Genomic DNA, 16,564 nt, shown 5'->3' on the forward strand with positions numbered 1-16,564 from the left:
GAAGCCTCACACTGATGATAAGGAAGCTTCATGGCACACTTTGGATCCCTGCAGGGCTATTACCTTTTATTTGGACAGGACTAAACAAATCCACAAGTCACAAGATTGTTTATTTTCACTAGAGAGAGATCCCTTGGCATGCCAATTTGTACCCAAAGACTAACCAGGTGGATAGTGGACTTACATCAGGCTAGCCCACTCCATCTTTGGCCGAGATCCTCCATTGCAGCTATGCATAGTTTACGCGGGCCATGGCAGCTTCTACAGCTTAGTTGTATAGCATTCAACTTATAGTTTGGGCATACCATCCTAGCTACTGTGCATGATACTGAAACACCCGCCTCCAATCCCGGGTACTGATCCATAGTTGCCTAAGGTGGAGCACCCACAGGGGCACTCAAAGAAGAAGAGAGGGTTACTCACCTTGTGCGGAAACGGAGGTTCTTTGAAATGGTTGTCCCTGTGGGTGCTCAACCACCTGCCCTTCCTCCCCTCTGCTTTACACATAGATGTTTTTTTCTGGGGCATAGAAGGAACTGAAGGGACGGTTGACTGCATTTGTAGTAGCGTCACTCTGTGTGCTGTCTGCTTTGCATGCACAGTTACTGAGGGCACTGCTACCTAAAATCTCCAATTAGAGGCACAGTGGCACCCAGACACCTAAACTGGAGCACCCACAGAGACAACCATCTCAAAGAACCTCTGTTACTGCACAATGAGAGTAACACTTTCTTTCACACACACAAAATGGAAAATGACTATCTAGGAAGGAGTACTGCAGAGAAGGATCTAGAGATCTTATGTTCTTATGTCATAGTGGACCACAAGATAAATATGAGTCAACAGTGTGAAACTGTTGCAATAAAAGCAAACATGATTCTGGGATGCATTAACAGAAGGGTGAGAGAGAAACAAGAAGTCATTCTTTTCTCTACTCTGCACTTGATTAGGCCTCAGTTGGAGTATTGCGTCCAGTTTGGAGCACCACATTTCAAGGAGGATGTGGAGAAAGAAAAACAAAAATGATTAAAGGTCTAGAAAACTTGATCTATGAGAGCAGACTGAAAGAATTGGGTTAGTTTAATTGGAAAAGAGAAGCCTGACATGATAGCCCTTTTCAAGTACAGGCAGTCCCCGAGTTACGCGGATACGAACGGGGATTTTCTCGCCCCGGACGACGGGAGTGGCGGACGCCCGGTCCCGCCGCCGCCCCCGTCCTCCGGGGCGAGAAAAGCTGCTCTGCCTCTCCCTGGTCTGCTGGGGCGGAAAGGGGGAGAGGAGCCAGATCTGCGCCGCGTCCCACCCGGGTCCTCCTCGCTTTGCTCAGCGTCTCCCTGGTCTGCAGACCAGAGAGACGCTGAGCAAAGCGGCGGAGGACCTGGGCGGGATCGCGGCGCTTCCAGATCAGCGCCGCGATCCCGCCCGGGTCCTCCGGCTTTGCTCAGCATCTCCCTGGTCTGCTGGGGGGGGACGCGGCTAGTGCGCCCTCCCCCAGCAGACTAGGGAGACTGGAGCAAAGCCCCGGGCCTGTAGTAGAGCAGGTGGGGCGCTGCCGGTTGGTCCCGCAGCACCACTCCTTGGCGCTACTGGACCAACCCGGCAGCACCCCAGCTGCTCTGCCCCAGGAGTCCTGATTCAGCTGCTGCTGATCAGTTTCAGCAGCGGCTGAATCAGGACACCTGGGGCAGAGCAGCTGGGGTACTGCTGGGTTGGTCCAGTAGCGCCGAGGAGCGGCGGCGCTACTGGACCAACCCAGCAGCACCCCAGCTGCTCTGCCCCAGGCGTCCCCAAGTCAGCCGCTGCTGAAACTGACCAGCTGCTGACTACAGGAAGCCCCTGCCCCGGGCTTCCTGGAATCAGCCGCTGATCAGTTTCAGCAGCAGCTGACTTGGGGATGCCTGGGGTTCTTAAGTTGAATCTGTATGTAAGTTGGAACTGGCATCCAGATTCAGCCGCTGTTGAAACTGATCAGTTTCAGCAGTGGCTGAATCTGGACGCCAGTTCCGACTTACATACAGATTCAACTTAAGAACAAACCTGCAGTCCCTATCTTGTACGTAACCTGGGGACTGCCTGTACCAAAGAGGGAGAAAAATTTTTCTCCCTAACCTCTGATGATTGGACAAGAAGCAATGGGCTTAAATTGCAGCAAGGGAGGTTTAGGTTGGACATTAACAATGGTTAAACACTGAAATAAATTGCCTAGGGAGGTTGTGGAATCTCCATCATTGGAAATATTTAAGAGCAGGTTAGATAAACATCTCTTGGAGATGATCTAGATCTGTGGTATCCAACCAGTTCTGAAGCAGTAGCCACTACAGTGGTTAATACTATAGCGAACTGCCCACACTCAGCCAACCAAATAGCCACCACACGTGACTAGTGGCTAGCGTGTTGAACACCACAGATCTAGATGGTATGTGGTCCTGCCATGAGGGCATGGGACTGGACTTGATGACCTCTATAGGTCACTTCTAGTTGTAGTATTCTATGATTCTGTATGTAATCAACTATTTGCAGGATTACAGCAGTCTGGTAAATATATTATCCTAATTTGCTGCTCTGTGTCAAAAGCAAGAATAAAACAGATCTTTTGGGCCTCCATCTTGTCCCTAATACATTACTCCAAGGTATCCCCCAGGGTACTTTGGACAACTGGAAATCACAAATTTCAGAAAGCTCTTGCTTTCATGAACATGACTCTTTGGAGAAATGGATGCTTTAGTGTGGTTTTATGGACTAGCACAAGGGTTGGGATGTTAGAGTCTGTGGGCCAGATGTGGCCTGCCAAGCCATTTGATTCAGCCCACAGTTGCCCTGCCACTCCTCTGCTCGCAGGCCAGTCGAAGCCTGGGTGTGGGGAGGGAACACACGAAGTTTCCTTTCCCTGCGAGGAGCACATGGCACCAGAGAAAACTGCCAGTGTTCAGAACAGCTGGCATTTCCCTCTACCCACATGTTCTGGCAGGATGGGGCAGCATGTGAAGTCTCTAGAGGGGACAAGTCCTCTCCTGGCTGAGTCCTTGCTCCTTCAGAGGTAGCCAGCGACCACTTCCAAAATTTGTGAAGTGCCCTCCCCCATGGACTAGCACATAGTGAAAGCAAATGTTCTGTCCCTAAAAAACATGTTTTCTACTATAGCATAACAATTTTTTAGATGTATTTTTTTGTAAACTGTTACTTATTTAACTGGTCAATGTGGAATTTGTTTTTTGTTGAAGATATTGTTCCTATTTCTTCTCTTGCGAATAGTTCTGTTGACCTAATTTTAAGAGTTGATAGTTTGAAGTTACATGTGCGATTTTTTAAAAACTTTTAGGACTCTCTAAATTCTGAATCAAAACAAGAAAAAACAAATGAACGTTCTACAAAACGATCTGATGTGACTTCGATGGATATTACTGACTCTAACACTGGTAAAATGTTAAGAATTTAAGACTCCATTTATGTTCTTTAAATATATTTTAACCCTCACATTGAGTCTTGTGAAAACTTCTAGATTTTTTTTCTGCCTCACTGAAGCAGAGTTTCTAAATGATTGAGTTTGAGTAGTTTAGATTAATAGGCTTCTATTTCTCCATAGATATAGGAAGGCATATCGACCAATCAGAAAATACAGGCTGTTCACACAATAAATTTAAATGTAGACATTTATGAGACTTCTTAAATTTATGGTCATTATATTGACCCACTGGAAATGAATGGAAGACTTCTGTGTTTCCTGAAAGCACATGCTAGTCTTTATATGTACAACAATGTATGCATTTTAAACATTTGCAACTTAAAATGTCCTAACTGTTGTTGAATTGATAGGGACTAATTACTTCATCTACAGCATCTAAATGTGTTAGTCTGGAGAGCAGGCAGTAGGATTGCACTTCCAGGAGGACTGATGAGGCTGGGTCATTGCATGCAAGCAAACAAGACCATGATATTTGATGCCATAGTCCTGATTTAAGAAGGTTTCATAATCTTTTCTTCCCCTTTCTCTTCCCCTCAAACAGGAACAGACTAGACTCAGATCCAGTCTACTCACAAAAATTGTAGAATTAACTAAATTGATTTCTTAGCCAGTGTAGTTAGATGAATTCAATCTCCCTTTTTCCAGCAGCTGAACACGGCAGTTTCTTAGCTTCCATGGTTTTCCTCCTGATATATCAATACAAGACATTGGGTTTCTCTAGGAAAGTTCGTTCTTGAGACTAACAGGGTCTTTTTTTTGTCATACCCAATTGGTCTGATAGGAGTCACACAGTCATACCAATAAGTAAAAAATATCCAGAAATTCCAGTGCATCTCCTTTTTATGTAACTTTTTGACAGGTGACATTTCCTATGAAGTATAGCATCTGAAATTTTCAATTAAGAAGATGTCATTAGTAAAACTTGGAATTATTTGCAGTGTATGAAGTTTTGCAACTGTGATCTCTTTCTGTCTTTCTTTCTTTCTGTCTTTCTTTCTGTCTTTCTTTCTGTCTTTCTTATTTCATAGTGGAAGTAACTTATTTTTTCCTTGCAGGATTTTCATCTAATTATGTGTCAAGCAGGAAGCATCCTGCACAACAGCCATATGACAAAAGAGCAGCAAAATCTAATGTTACTGGAACATTCATGAAAAGGGATTCACAGTCAGTGAACATTTCAAAAAACCATGCTACAAGGAAACATGGGTCTTCTGCTACTGAAGAGCCATATCCCTCCTATTCTCAAAACACAACGTCTAATGAAAGATTTTCATCTGCTGCTGAAAGATACGCACGCCAAAACTCTCTAACTGGCTCTTTGAGAACATCATGTGAAAATGATGTCACTACTGAATTTTTCAATAGTGTAAGAAATATGGATGTTACTGAGGTTAGAGCAACTCTACAAAAAATAGCAGCCACAAATACGGCCTTCAGAGGTAATCTGCTTAATTTTTTTATAGTAATTTTTTAAATGCTCTTGTGAAGTGGAGCTGGGCTCTACAGACAAAAGGTATCTTATGGATTTATAAGGACAGAGGTTGATGAGACAATATTGTCTTAACACTATCGTCATCTTTTTTTTATTTTATTTTATTTTATTTTTTTATTTAAACCTTTATCCCTAAGAAATGTTTGTTGTTTGAAAATGTTAAATGGAGCTTAGTTTTTATTGCTTTTGAATATTTTCCTGTAATCTCTTATTAATGTTTACAGTTTTTCCTATCATGAAGGTTCAGTTGACTACAATGAAGCATGCCTTCTTTAAAAAAAGAGAACCTGTATGGTGGTAATAGGTTATTTTTAGGGTTTGAGATTTATTGCATATAAGAAGCATTTGTAGACTTCTTAAGGACATGTCTACTCATTCTCAGTAATATTTTCAGAAATTTGCTCTGAATCAGGAGGCATGTATTTTCATCTACTCTAAATTCCTGATAAGAGTCCCAGCTTCTGAACTCTCCTACATCTCTATATCCAATTCTTCAGTTACCTTCCCCCTCACAAGCAGATTTTCTCATCGCCAAGCCTAAAATAATTTCTGTTTGCATCTGGAATTTTGGTACCATTTTGATCACTAAGACTCCTGAGACAATTCTAATAAAATATGTATAAATGTGTTTCATTTAGTATGAAATCCTCCAAAACTAATGAAAATATCTGGTTGTTTAATCAGTACATTTATGTATGTATGTTTTTAATTAATCATCACTAGAAGAATTTGATTTGAAAACTTGCTAATAATCTTCTCTTCTCCCTTTTTTATTAAAGGCATGGACATTCCAAATGTGATAAGGATCTTAACTGAAAGTGGGACTATTAGAGCACGAAACAACTACAATGTGCAGTGATACGGGGAAGTAATATTGTAATGTGTAAACTGAAGATTTGTCACTTACATGCAATTAATTTCAGTGTGTTTAAACTCTCTACAATATTACTTGTAACTCCAGAGTAATAGTTTGCTTTTGCAGTTTTGTATGTGATATTTATTTCTTCCAATAGCTGGAATGTCTGTATTTTTGAAAAGAGACTGTAATGTTGATGCCATGTTTTATTTTTATTTTATTTTTTAAAGATTATCACTTTTGAAAACTATCCCTAAAAATGGTTTGCTAGATCTTGGTCAGAGAGCTTTTGGGTTTTACATACAGGAGAGCTAATATTTTTTCTTAATTCTTCATACACATAACTAGAGAAATTGCATTGGTGGAGTAGAATATACAGCCTTGACCCTTCTAGGTCAATTATAATTCTAATTTGATTCAAGAGCATCTGTATCAGTGTTTCTCAAAGTGGGCCATGGGTCTGCTTTAGGAAAGCTGCTAACAGGCTGCTCCGCTTTGTTTATCTAAAGGCTCTGCAGCCACAGAACCTCATGGCTTCCATTGGCTCCAGTTCACCATTTTTATCCAAGAGGAGCTGTGGGAAGCACCTTTCATTAACAATTAAGTAAAAAACCCAAAACTAGTTTAAATACCTAAAATGTTAGTGTTTTTGTTGACGTTAAGGCTCCATATTATTAAACCCCACACATCATGTAGGCTTCTGAAAAGTTTTCACCACAGTATCTTTTTAGTAGTTGTAAGACATTTTTATTTATAATAAAAATTTTAAGTAGCTGATATGTGTTAGTTTTCTTGAAGCTGCTGGAAAAACACCCAGGCCTGTTTGGGTGCTTAGCCAATCCTTAGAACAGAAATGGGAAAGCCAGTGACCAGTTCAGTCCCTTGATAGATTTGATTGGAGGGATAGAGCAACCAAGACTTCCTTCAGAGATGACAGGGAATTCAATCCTCCCAACTATGCCAATCATAAATGAATCTCTTCCTCATTATGTGTCCCCTAGCAGCCAGGCATGAAATCACAGCCCTTTCACTGGGCCAGTGTCCCCCATTAATGTCTGCTCCAGCACCATGGCAGTTTCTCTGTCTGGTAATTCAGCCTCCGGCCAGATCACCACTATTAGTCCATTTTTCTGGGACCTAGCTTCTCTCACACTAAAAGTTCAAAGAGGATTTTACACAGAAAGAAGTCCTTGTGTCCTCACTGGGGCTTCTGATTTCCCTCCAGCCTCCTTGCTGAGCTTGGTAACACTCTCTGGGAACATAAACACCTCCTTTGGAGTCAGTAGAGGAGTCCAGTTCCACTCTGATACCGATAGCAGCCCAGTGCCCTGTATCTAGCAGCTAGATTTGTTCCAGTTTTCAGCCCAGCTGGGTTTTATTAGTGCTTCAGTGTGGCCCATTAGAAGGAGGTACATGGTGCTTCTCAGGTAAGGCTCATTCTGTAATCAGCTTTGCTAAGCCCAAGGCTGTGCAGGGCGGGGGAGAAAAGCACCCTGTTATAGGCCTGCTTTGATCAGGCCTACAGTTACTGGGTTGAGGCCCTTGCTCCCCATTTCAGAACAGGTTACCAGAGGGGCTGAGTACACATGGGCCCCACTGGCTGGAATTGGGAGTGTTCTTGTTCTGGTGATTCTGACATTGAGGCCCTTCGTCATTCAGAGGCTGACAAGTGAGGTGAGGGGGCAGGAGAAACCCCTATGCTGATCGGAAGGAGGTCAAAGAAGCCATATTCTGTGAGCTGAAGGGTTCATTTGTCCTGCTGTGGGAAGTGGAGCTGGAGAGTGGAGATGCCATGTGAATGAGACTGCATGATGCTGTCTTCACGCTTGAGGGGCTGGAGACCCCTGTCAGAAACACTGTCAGGAGTCAAGTGCCAGGACATCTCTAGGAAGCTACTTCCTAGGAACAAAACAAGGCTGAAACATTGATGGAGATGTCTTTATCCTAAGGCTGTGATTCAGAGGGCGGGGAAACTCCCAGCCAGACAGTGAATTAGGGATCCCATTTCTCTTCCAACAGACCCACATACCCTGAGGAATAAAATGGCTCTTCCCTCCATGAAGGAATGGAGTCTTTCATCTAAGCCTCTTTGAGATCTAACACTGCTTGGTTTGATAGGATCAGGTGAGCCTGTTCCTACTGCTCTGAGGTGGATCAGCTGTAGACTGCACCTGTTTGGGAAGCTGACACAGATCCAAGGGCCTGGAAGACAGTTGGGTAGGAGGCTCCTCTTGATTTCACACTCAGACTCTATAGAGGGGCCAAGGGGAGAATAAAGGACAGAAGATGAAGCTAGCACTGAGCCTTTATCTGTGGGGATCGCTGAGCTTCAGTGGGGCTTAGGGCTGTGGCCCTGACACAAAAACCGTTCTGTGCCATATTATAGAATCATAGAATAATAGGACTGGAAGGGACCTCGAGAGGTCATCGAGTCCAGCCCCCCGCCCTCAAGGCAGGACCAAGCTCCGTCTACACCATCCCTGACAGATGTCTAGCTAACCTGTTCTTAAATATCTCCAGAGAGGGAGATTCCATCACCTCCCTTGGCAATTTATTCCAATATTTGACCACCCTGACAGTTAGGAATTTTTTCCTAATGTCCAATCTAAACCTCCCCTGCTGCACTTTAAGCCCATTACTCCTTGTCCTGTCCTCAGAAACCAAGAGGAACAAATTTTCTCCTTCCTCCTTGTGACACCCTTTTAGATATTTGAAAACCGCTATCATGTCCCCCCTTAATCTTCTTTTTTCCAAACTAAACAAGCCCAGTTCATGAAGCCTGGCTTCATAGGTCACGTTCTCTAAACCTTTAATCATTCTTGTCGCTCTTCTCTGTACCCTTTCTAATTTCTCCACATCTTTCTCGAAATGTGGCGCCCAGAACTGGACACAGTACTCCAGCTGAGGCCTAACTAGTGCAGAGTAGAGCGGCAGAATGACTTCACGAGTTTTGCTTACAACACACCTGTTGATACAACCTAGAATCATATTTGCTTTTTTTGCAACAGCATCACACTGTTGACTCATATTCAACTTGTGGTCCACTATGACCCCTAGATCCCTTTCCGCCATGCTCCTTCCTAGACAGTCGCTTCCCATCTTGTATGTATGGAACTGATTGTTCCTTCCTAAGTGGAGCACTTTGCATTTCTCTTTATTAAACCTCATCCTGTTTACCTCTGACCATTTCTCTAACTTGCTAAAGTCATTTTGAATTATGTCCCTATCCTCCAAAGAAGTTGCAACCCCACCCAGTTTGGTATCATCTGCAAACTTAATAAGCGTACTCTCTATCCCAATATCTACATCATTGATGAAGATATTGAACAGTACGGGTCCCAAAACAGACCCTTGAGGAACTCCACTTGTTATCCCTTTCCAGCAGGATTTAGAACCGTTAACAACAACTCTCTGACTACGGTTATCCAGCCAATTATGCACCCACCTTATCGTGGCCCTATCTAAGTTATATTTGCCTAGTTTATCAATAAGAATATCATGCGAGACCGTATCAAATGCCTTACTAAAGTCTAGGTATATGACATCCACCGCTTCTCCCTTATCCACAAGGCTCGTTATCCTATCAAAGCTATCAGATTAGTTTGGCATGACTTGTTCTTCACAAACCCATGCTGGCTATTCCCTATCACTTTATTACCTTCCAAGTGTTTGCATATGATTTCCTTAATTACCTGCTCCATTATCTTCCCTGGGACAGACGTTAAACTGACCGGTCTGTAGTTTCCTGGGCAGGGAGAGCTCTGGGTGCAGAGGAGGTTGGGCCAAGGAAAGAGGAGAGGAGAGTGCAGATGAGGGGAAGAGCTGATGCCCCAGATGAAGGAATTTTGGAGGCAATGGGAAAGACCCTGCTGCACAGAGAGGAGAGAGTTTGTCAGTGCTTGGGAGGCTCCACTGCTCCTTCTAGCCCCTCATTGACAGAGACTGCAGCAGGGAGTGGGAGCTACTGAATATGGAAGGGCATCCAATGAGACAAAGCCCCTCAGGCACCTGGCACAAGTGCTGGATCATGCAGAGCTGGTGCATCGCGTTGGCCATGATGTCCTCTTGCTGCAGAGGAATGAGAACCTGTTAGAGACTCAGTCCAGGAGCAGGTAATGCTTGTAATTAATTAGCCTTTAAAGAGCTGGGTTGGAGCATCTCGGGACAAGCTGCCTCCCTCCCGGTGGAGGTGAATTCATCTCCCTTTCCAGTAGCACCTGCATGGACCCTCATTTCCCACCAGGCTGCTTGCTCTCAAGCCAGCGATTGGTGATAGGATGGCAATGAGGCCTGGGGCTCCACTCCCATCTCCTGAGTCTAATGTAACTGCTTAACCTGTCCCCCTTCAGCTGCTGGGCTTCCCCCAGAAGAAATAAGGCGAGCACCAGCCCAGCCTGACTGACATGCAGCAAGGGAGTCATGGATGGCTCGTGCTCCGTCCAGAGGAAGAATCTCTGCTCCCAGAGAAGAACTTTCTGAAGACCTAAACCCAGAAGGACACACGGCTTTTGCAAATTGCTCAGAGCCATGTTCCAAGTCCTCCGGCTAGAATTGCATCACCCTCTAGTGGCCCAAGAGCAGGGAAATGAATTTGCATATCCTCCTTCGGGGGGGGAGGGGAGTAGTTTAGACTTACCCCCCCCCCCCGAGATCTACTTCCAGACTATCATGGCCCCTGTGATAAAGTGCCCTCCAGAAAGAGCCACTAGAGGCTTGCCTTGACTATGTCAAACTCCGGGAGAGCGATGGTGAATCTGAGGAGGGCTGTGCTGCTCTTAATGTCCCTGGCTCTCTCCTGGGACACCCTGGGCATGAGCAAGAAGTTGATGTGCTGTGGGGGGAGGGAGGCAGATCAGAGTCAATGGGCAGGTGCAGGTGTGGTACAATTGAGACGTGCGTAGGGAGGAATAGCTGAGTCATTGATCGCAGAGCTTTAGAAGAGGATTATTGCCCCCAGGATGATACTTCTATCCTGCAGATCACAACTTATCAGTCTCTCTCTAGCTTGGGACAATCTTCAGTGTTGCTTTCACACACATCTCACTTGTACTGTTGCCATTATTACTATTTGGTACTTCTTTCATGGCACATATATTCTTGTAATGCTATTCTTTCAATGTGTGTTTAGTGATTTGACTCGTCTGTGCATTTTGTAATAACCACACAATGTAATTTTTTGTTGGTGGTAGTTTCAGACATCTGAGATTTTGCCATTGACTTGAAATAGGAGCGAACATCATGAACTGCAAGGTGCTGAACACTCTAGTCTTGATCCAATAAAGTACTTCAGTAAGACTACGTACTCAAGGGTTATGCTTTGGATCAGGGTGTGAGGACTCAGTGCCTCACAGGATCATGCCCAATATTTTTGAGCCCATGTCTACACTATGCGATAAGTTCGAATTTATTAAGACTGACTTTTTAGCACCCAGTTTTGTAAAGTCAAAAGTACATGTCCCCTGTGTGTGCAAGAATGCAACATACTTCCAAATTTCGCATTCCCATCAATGGCTACCATTGAATTTGAGAGCAATTCACTGTACCCCTTTTCATTCTGGGTTATGCTCCCAGGGCATGCTGGGACCAAAACTTTGCAGCAGGTATTTCTGAGTACGTCATCAGTGCCCCTACTGCACTCTTTCCCCCATCTTCCTGAATGGCAAACAGCCCAGTCGTGCCATTTTTTCCTCTTGCTGGTTATCGGTGCAGATGCCATAGCAGCATGAGCATGGACCGCATCATGGATGTTGTTTCTCATCAAAACTTTATGATGGTGAGGTTAAGCTGGGTGCACCTAATCCTGGGGTATGCCCAGAGCATATCCAGGTTTTGCCAGAATCAAGACAAATCTTAGGAGGACATGAACATACTGTCCTGCAAGGCACTTGAGAGAATTGCAAATGCTGCCTGTATTCAATTCTCTAGACAGAGTGAAATGCTGATTGTGGTGCTGAGAGGCAAGCACAGACTGGTGGGACCACATTGTGATGCAGGAATGGGACAATTAGCAGTGGCTGCAAAACTTTTGCATGTGTAAGGCCATTTTCATGGAACTTTGCAGATTGCTTTCCCCTGCCCTGAAGTGCAAGAATTCCAGAATGAGTGGAGAAGCAAGTGTCAATAGCCCTGTAGAAGCCTGAAATGCCGGTCAGTTGGGAATCAATTTGGAGTTGGGGAAATCTAGAGTGGGTACAGTTGTGAGCCCAGTAGCCAAGGCAATTGATGGCCCTTCTGCTACAGAGGGTACTGACTCTGGGAAACTTGGAGGACATCATGGAGGGCTTTGCCATGATGGGGTCCCTAACTATGATGGGGTGCTAAATGGACTGCACATCCCCAGCTTAGCACCCGACCACCTTGCTAAGAAATACATACACCACAAGGGGTACTTCTGGATGGTGTTGCAGGGGCCTGTGGCTCACAAGGGCTGTTTCACAGACATCACTGTGGGATGGTTGGGAAAGGCGCATGACATCTTTAGGCACTCCCCCTTTTGTCAAGCTACAATCTGGAACTTTTCTCCCCAACCAGAAAATTATAATTGGAAACGGTGCAATGCCAGCAGTGATCCTTGGAGACCCAACCTAACCCTTGCTTCCATGGCTTGTGAAAATATACACGGACGGCCTGGACCGCAGCAAGGAGTTAAACTACAGGCTGAGCAAGAGCAGAATGGTGGTATATAATGTGCTTTTGGGCATTTAAAGGGAAGGTTTTGCAATTTGCTAGTTAGGTTGGACCTCAGCAAACACAACTTTCCCATTGTGTGCTCCATAATATTTGTGAGAGCAAGGGGGAAACGTATCTGTGCAGGTGGACTACTGAGGCACAGTGCCTAGCCAGGGATTTTGAGCAGCCAGACACCAGGGCGATAAGGAGAGTACAGCGAGGGGCAGCACTAATCAGAGATGTTTTGAAAGACAGTTTTATGAATGGCCTGTTTTGAGTCAAGTGTTGCTCTCAATGACGTGTCCCTGCATTGTGTGCTTGCCTGTACCCTCCCTGCCCTTTCAATACAGGCAATAAAGAGACTGTTGTGCACAAATCATGCATTTTTATTAAGGGAACACAGAGCAGTGACAGAACAGGAATCCAGGGCAAGAGCTTGGAGGGATGATGCTCACAATTGTGAGGACAGCCTTTTTGTTCACAGTGCATCCCTGGGAGCTGAGTGTGAAGCTGCCCTTTCCTGCCCCCCTCCTCCATTTACCCCCGCATTCTAGGCCCATGGGAGAAAAGGCTATAGAACCTGGGGAGGAGGGAATGTTGGTTTGTACGGGCCAGAGGGGGCGCCTGTTCAGGAAGGAGTCCTGGAATGCTGCCATGCAATCCATCACATGGAGGATAACACTCTCCCATGGTACTTCACTTCCTAGTCCCTGAACACACTCCTTTCCTGACACTCTGCACACATCACCTCCAGCAGTGTATTCCTCCACTCACTTCCTCGTGCCCTGTCCAAATTGGTGGATTGCATTTGCACCTTGAGCATCTCTTCCCTAGTCCATTTTCACCTGTGCCAGGTGGCGAGCTGGTGGGGTTGGGGGAGAGCGCAGCAGGCTGACTCCTTTTCCTGCTGTAATGAATTCCGTGGAGCAGACTTTACAGGGGCTACATTGTAGAGTGTAAAGCCTAATCTGTTAGAACAAGTCTGTCTAAAGACACTAGGGATGTGTCATGTACAAGGCCACAGTTGTGCTTTTAAGGAGTCACTTTGCAGCAGATACACCTCAGAGTTCGAAGGGGAGCAACTGGTGGCAAGCATGGGAACGGACAGGCCAAGGCACAAGCCTGCAGGCGGGAGGGGGGAGGAGGTCTGGTCATGGTGGCAGGGCAGGGGCCCACACAGCACCTATGTGTTCTGCACCTCCCCTCCCTCGCCCCATTTGCCAGGAGAATGAAACTTTTCCTTGCCACAGGACCGAGCAAGTGGGAGGAAGGGGAGAAGGGTCCAGGCATGGGGATAGGACACAGCAGGGGCTCATGTGGCACCCATGTGTTCGGCACCCCCTCTTGCCAGGAGAGTGCAAATTTCCTTGCTGCGGGAGCGAGCAAACGGGCGGGAAATGAGAGGGCGTCTGAGCGTGGTGGCAGGGCAAGGCAGAGGCTGACACCATGCTTCATTGGGGATGAGAAAACAAAGGCCGGAAGATTTACTGCAGAGATACCAGCTGAGAGCTTCCTCTGCTTCACCCAGGTTGCCATATGAGCTACCAGTCTCCAGATCTCACACAGTGATCGGGAACAGATTCTGACTGAATGTGGCCAGAAACCTGGACTTTATTCTGCACTGCTTTGTGCTGCAATGACGCCAGACCACTTACTGCTGGCTTGATGTGGGAAGGTGTCCTAGTGTGGAGGATGGAATAAGGCCGCTTCCCCAGAAACCTGGGGAGAAGAATTAAAGACTCTCTGTATGGAAGCTTTATGGAGACGTGCAGAGAGGCTTCCCGCTCCCTCTCCAGACACAATAACAAGCTATCCTGGGAACCCCCCCAGTGTAGGTACAGTGGCCCCCCACTGTAGGTACAGATCATACCCAATTGCCTTATTTACCCTCTTGTAGCAAGATAAAAAATGTGAACTCACCAGAAGTGCCCTCCCTGGGATCAGTGCCCAGCTGTGAGATGTCCCGGGAGAAGGGCTTCGTCTCCAGAGTTTAAAAAGGTCCCAAAACATTGATTGCCCCACTTGACTGCTGACCATTCTCCTCCTCCTGCACCACGCTGTCTTCCTCACTGCTGCCCGAGTGTCTTGGGCGGAATCCATGGCCTGGCTAGGATCACATGCACTTACTTGTGGAAGCAACACGTTTACAGTGACGCTCCAGGTCATCTATTTACCTCCTTTTTTTTTTTTGGTACGGCTACCTCAGCTCCTTTATTTTCATGTGGCACTGCTGGGCATTCCTGAAGTAGCCTTTCTCCTTCGTGCCCCTTACGATCTTGGCATAGTCATCTGCATGCCCTTTACTGGTTTGTAGTTCAATGCAAACAGATTCCTCTCCTTGACAGAAATGAGGCCCAGGACCTCCTGCACACTCCTTGCTGGTGTTTGTCTCATGGAACTTGAACTCATGGTCAGGTGTGCTGCCTGCTCTGCAGTCTGCTCACCATGCTAGCCACACAGGAAATAAGATTCAAATTTTCTCAGGGCTTTTCCTGTTCATCTGGAGTGCAGTAGTGTTGAAAGTTCTGACCAGACTGGTCATCACGGAGCATTGTGGGACACCTCCCAGAGGCCAAGAATGTTGACTTTTAAAGCACTGAGTCTACGCTATCGGAATGTCGCTCAGGCAAGGTCGAATTTAGTGGTTACTCCTTGTGAAAGTAGTAGCACAGAAATCAACTTTAATGGCACTCTAAGTCGATGACACGGGCTAATCTACCTAATTCAGCTAAGTTCCACCTAAACTCCCAGGCTGTCTCTACACTGGCACCCTTTTCCGTAAAAGGGACGCTAATGAGACACTTTGGAATTGCAAATTCGGCGGGGGATTTAAATATCCCCCGCGGCATTTGCATGAACATGGCTGCCGCTTTTTTCCAGCTCGGGGTTTTGCCGGAGAAAAGCGCCAGTCTAGACGGGATCTTGCGGAAAATAAGCCCTTTTCCTACTTGAAAGTATATTTAAATCCCCCACGGAATTTGCAATTCCGAAGTGTCTCATTAGCATCCCTTTTCCGGAAAGGGGTGCCAATGTAGACACAGCCTCAGTGTAGACCAGTCCTGAGTGAGCATGTTTTTCTCTAGTCCACTGCATCTCAGGAAGTACATGATGTGCCATTTAGAGGAGATGGTTAATAGAGTTAGGCCTTTGGAAGATGTCTGTAGATCTTAAGAGCTACAGGGCTCTAGTTCTGCATCCTTAGCTTCTGGAGAGCAGGATAGAAGCCTTTTCACACATATAATGGAATTTTGCTTGGAAATGTAAGGCTGATTTTAATCCTCTGCTGTAACTCCAGAAAAGAAAAATAATGTAATTACATCTAATCAACAACCAGACTGGGGTTTTGAACAGTGAGACACGAAAATGGCTTCTGACGATTTTATCAAAAGTGTCTGGTTTTTCTTTGCATTTCTCATTCAGCTCTGCAAAGTCATGTTAGATCACAACAGACAAACCAAGGTGAGTTTGGTATGCACTGTCAAGGCCAGGAAGAGTAAATCATTTCAGAAACTGACACCACTGGAATACCAAATACGATTTTCAGTCAATGGAAAAAAAAAATCCAAGAATATTTTAATTGATGAGCAAGCAGCCCCAGGCTACTTATCAAAAGTGAAGGGCAACTCTAGGATTGGGTTAAGCAACCCAGCCTGCTGCATGCCCCATTAAGGGCAGGTATAGGTTCTATTTCCAGCAAGAGTAACAGTCAAGTGTCTTTGGCAGAGGCATTACAGGAAGTTGGTGGCATGGGCATCACTGGGGCCCAGAATGCTCCCCTTGCACTTTTGCCAACTGTAACGTCAGGCAAATACGGCTAACACCACAGCTTCACAGCATGCTTCAGGGGCTCCAGATGAAAATGTCCTGGCAAAGAATTTCTATTAGCCAGTTTCCATTGGGGGCAGACTACACAGCGAGAGACTTGACTTGACAAGGGCTCCGTACTATAACAGCCAAGTGAGGAGAAGCCAAAACAAACTAACAAAACCAGCCTGCTCTTTTTAAAAACTCTCAGGGAAGGAGTAGTATTAACCATTCATAAGGCCCTTACATTAGGGCCATGATTTAGAGCTCCCAACCTTAA

At 45.6% G+C, this 16,564-nt stretch overlaps 1 protein-coding gene across 3 annotated transcripts in view; it reads left to right on the forward strand.

The window, feature by feature from the left end:
- The window catches only part of LOC102445275 (uncharacterized), a 63,383-nt gene extending 56,795 nt beyond the window's left edge, over window positions 1-6,588 (forward strand). For all 3 annotated transcript variants that reach the window (XM_006113053.4, XM_014581786.3, XM_006113054.4), the window contains exons 15-17: window positions 3,320-3,416; window positions 4,519-4,902; window positions 5,735-6,588. In XM_006113053.4, the coding sequence (XP_006113115.1) occupies window positions 3,320-3,416; window positions 4,519-4,902; window positions 5,735-5,814 (561 nt within the window). In that variant the 3' untranslated portion in view covers window positions 5,815-6,588. The remainder of the gene's footprint in view (window positions 1-3,319; window positions 3,417-4,518; window positions 4,903-5,734) is intronic.
- Window positions 6,589-16,564: the final 9,976 nt, after the last annotated feature.

The sequence above is a fragment of the Pelodiscus sinensis genome, chromosome 2 (assembly GCF_049634645.1).
Source record: "Pelodiscus sinensis isolate JC-2024 chromosome 2, ASM4963464v1, whole genome shotgun sequence".
Taxonomy (NCBI): domain Eukaryota; kingdom Metazoa; phylum Chordata; order Testudines; family Trionychidae; genus Pelodiscus; species Pelodiscus sinensis.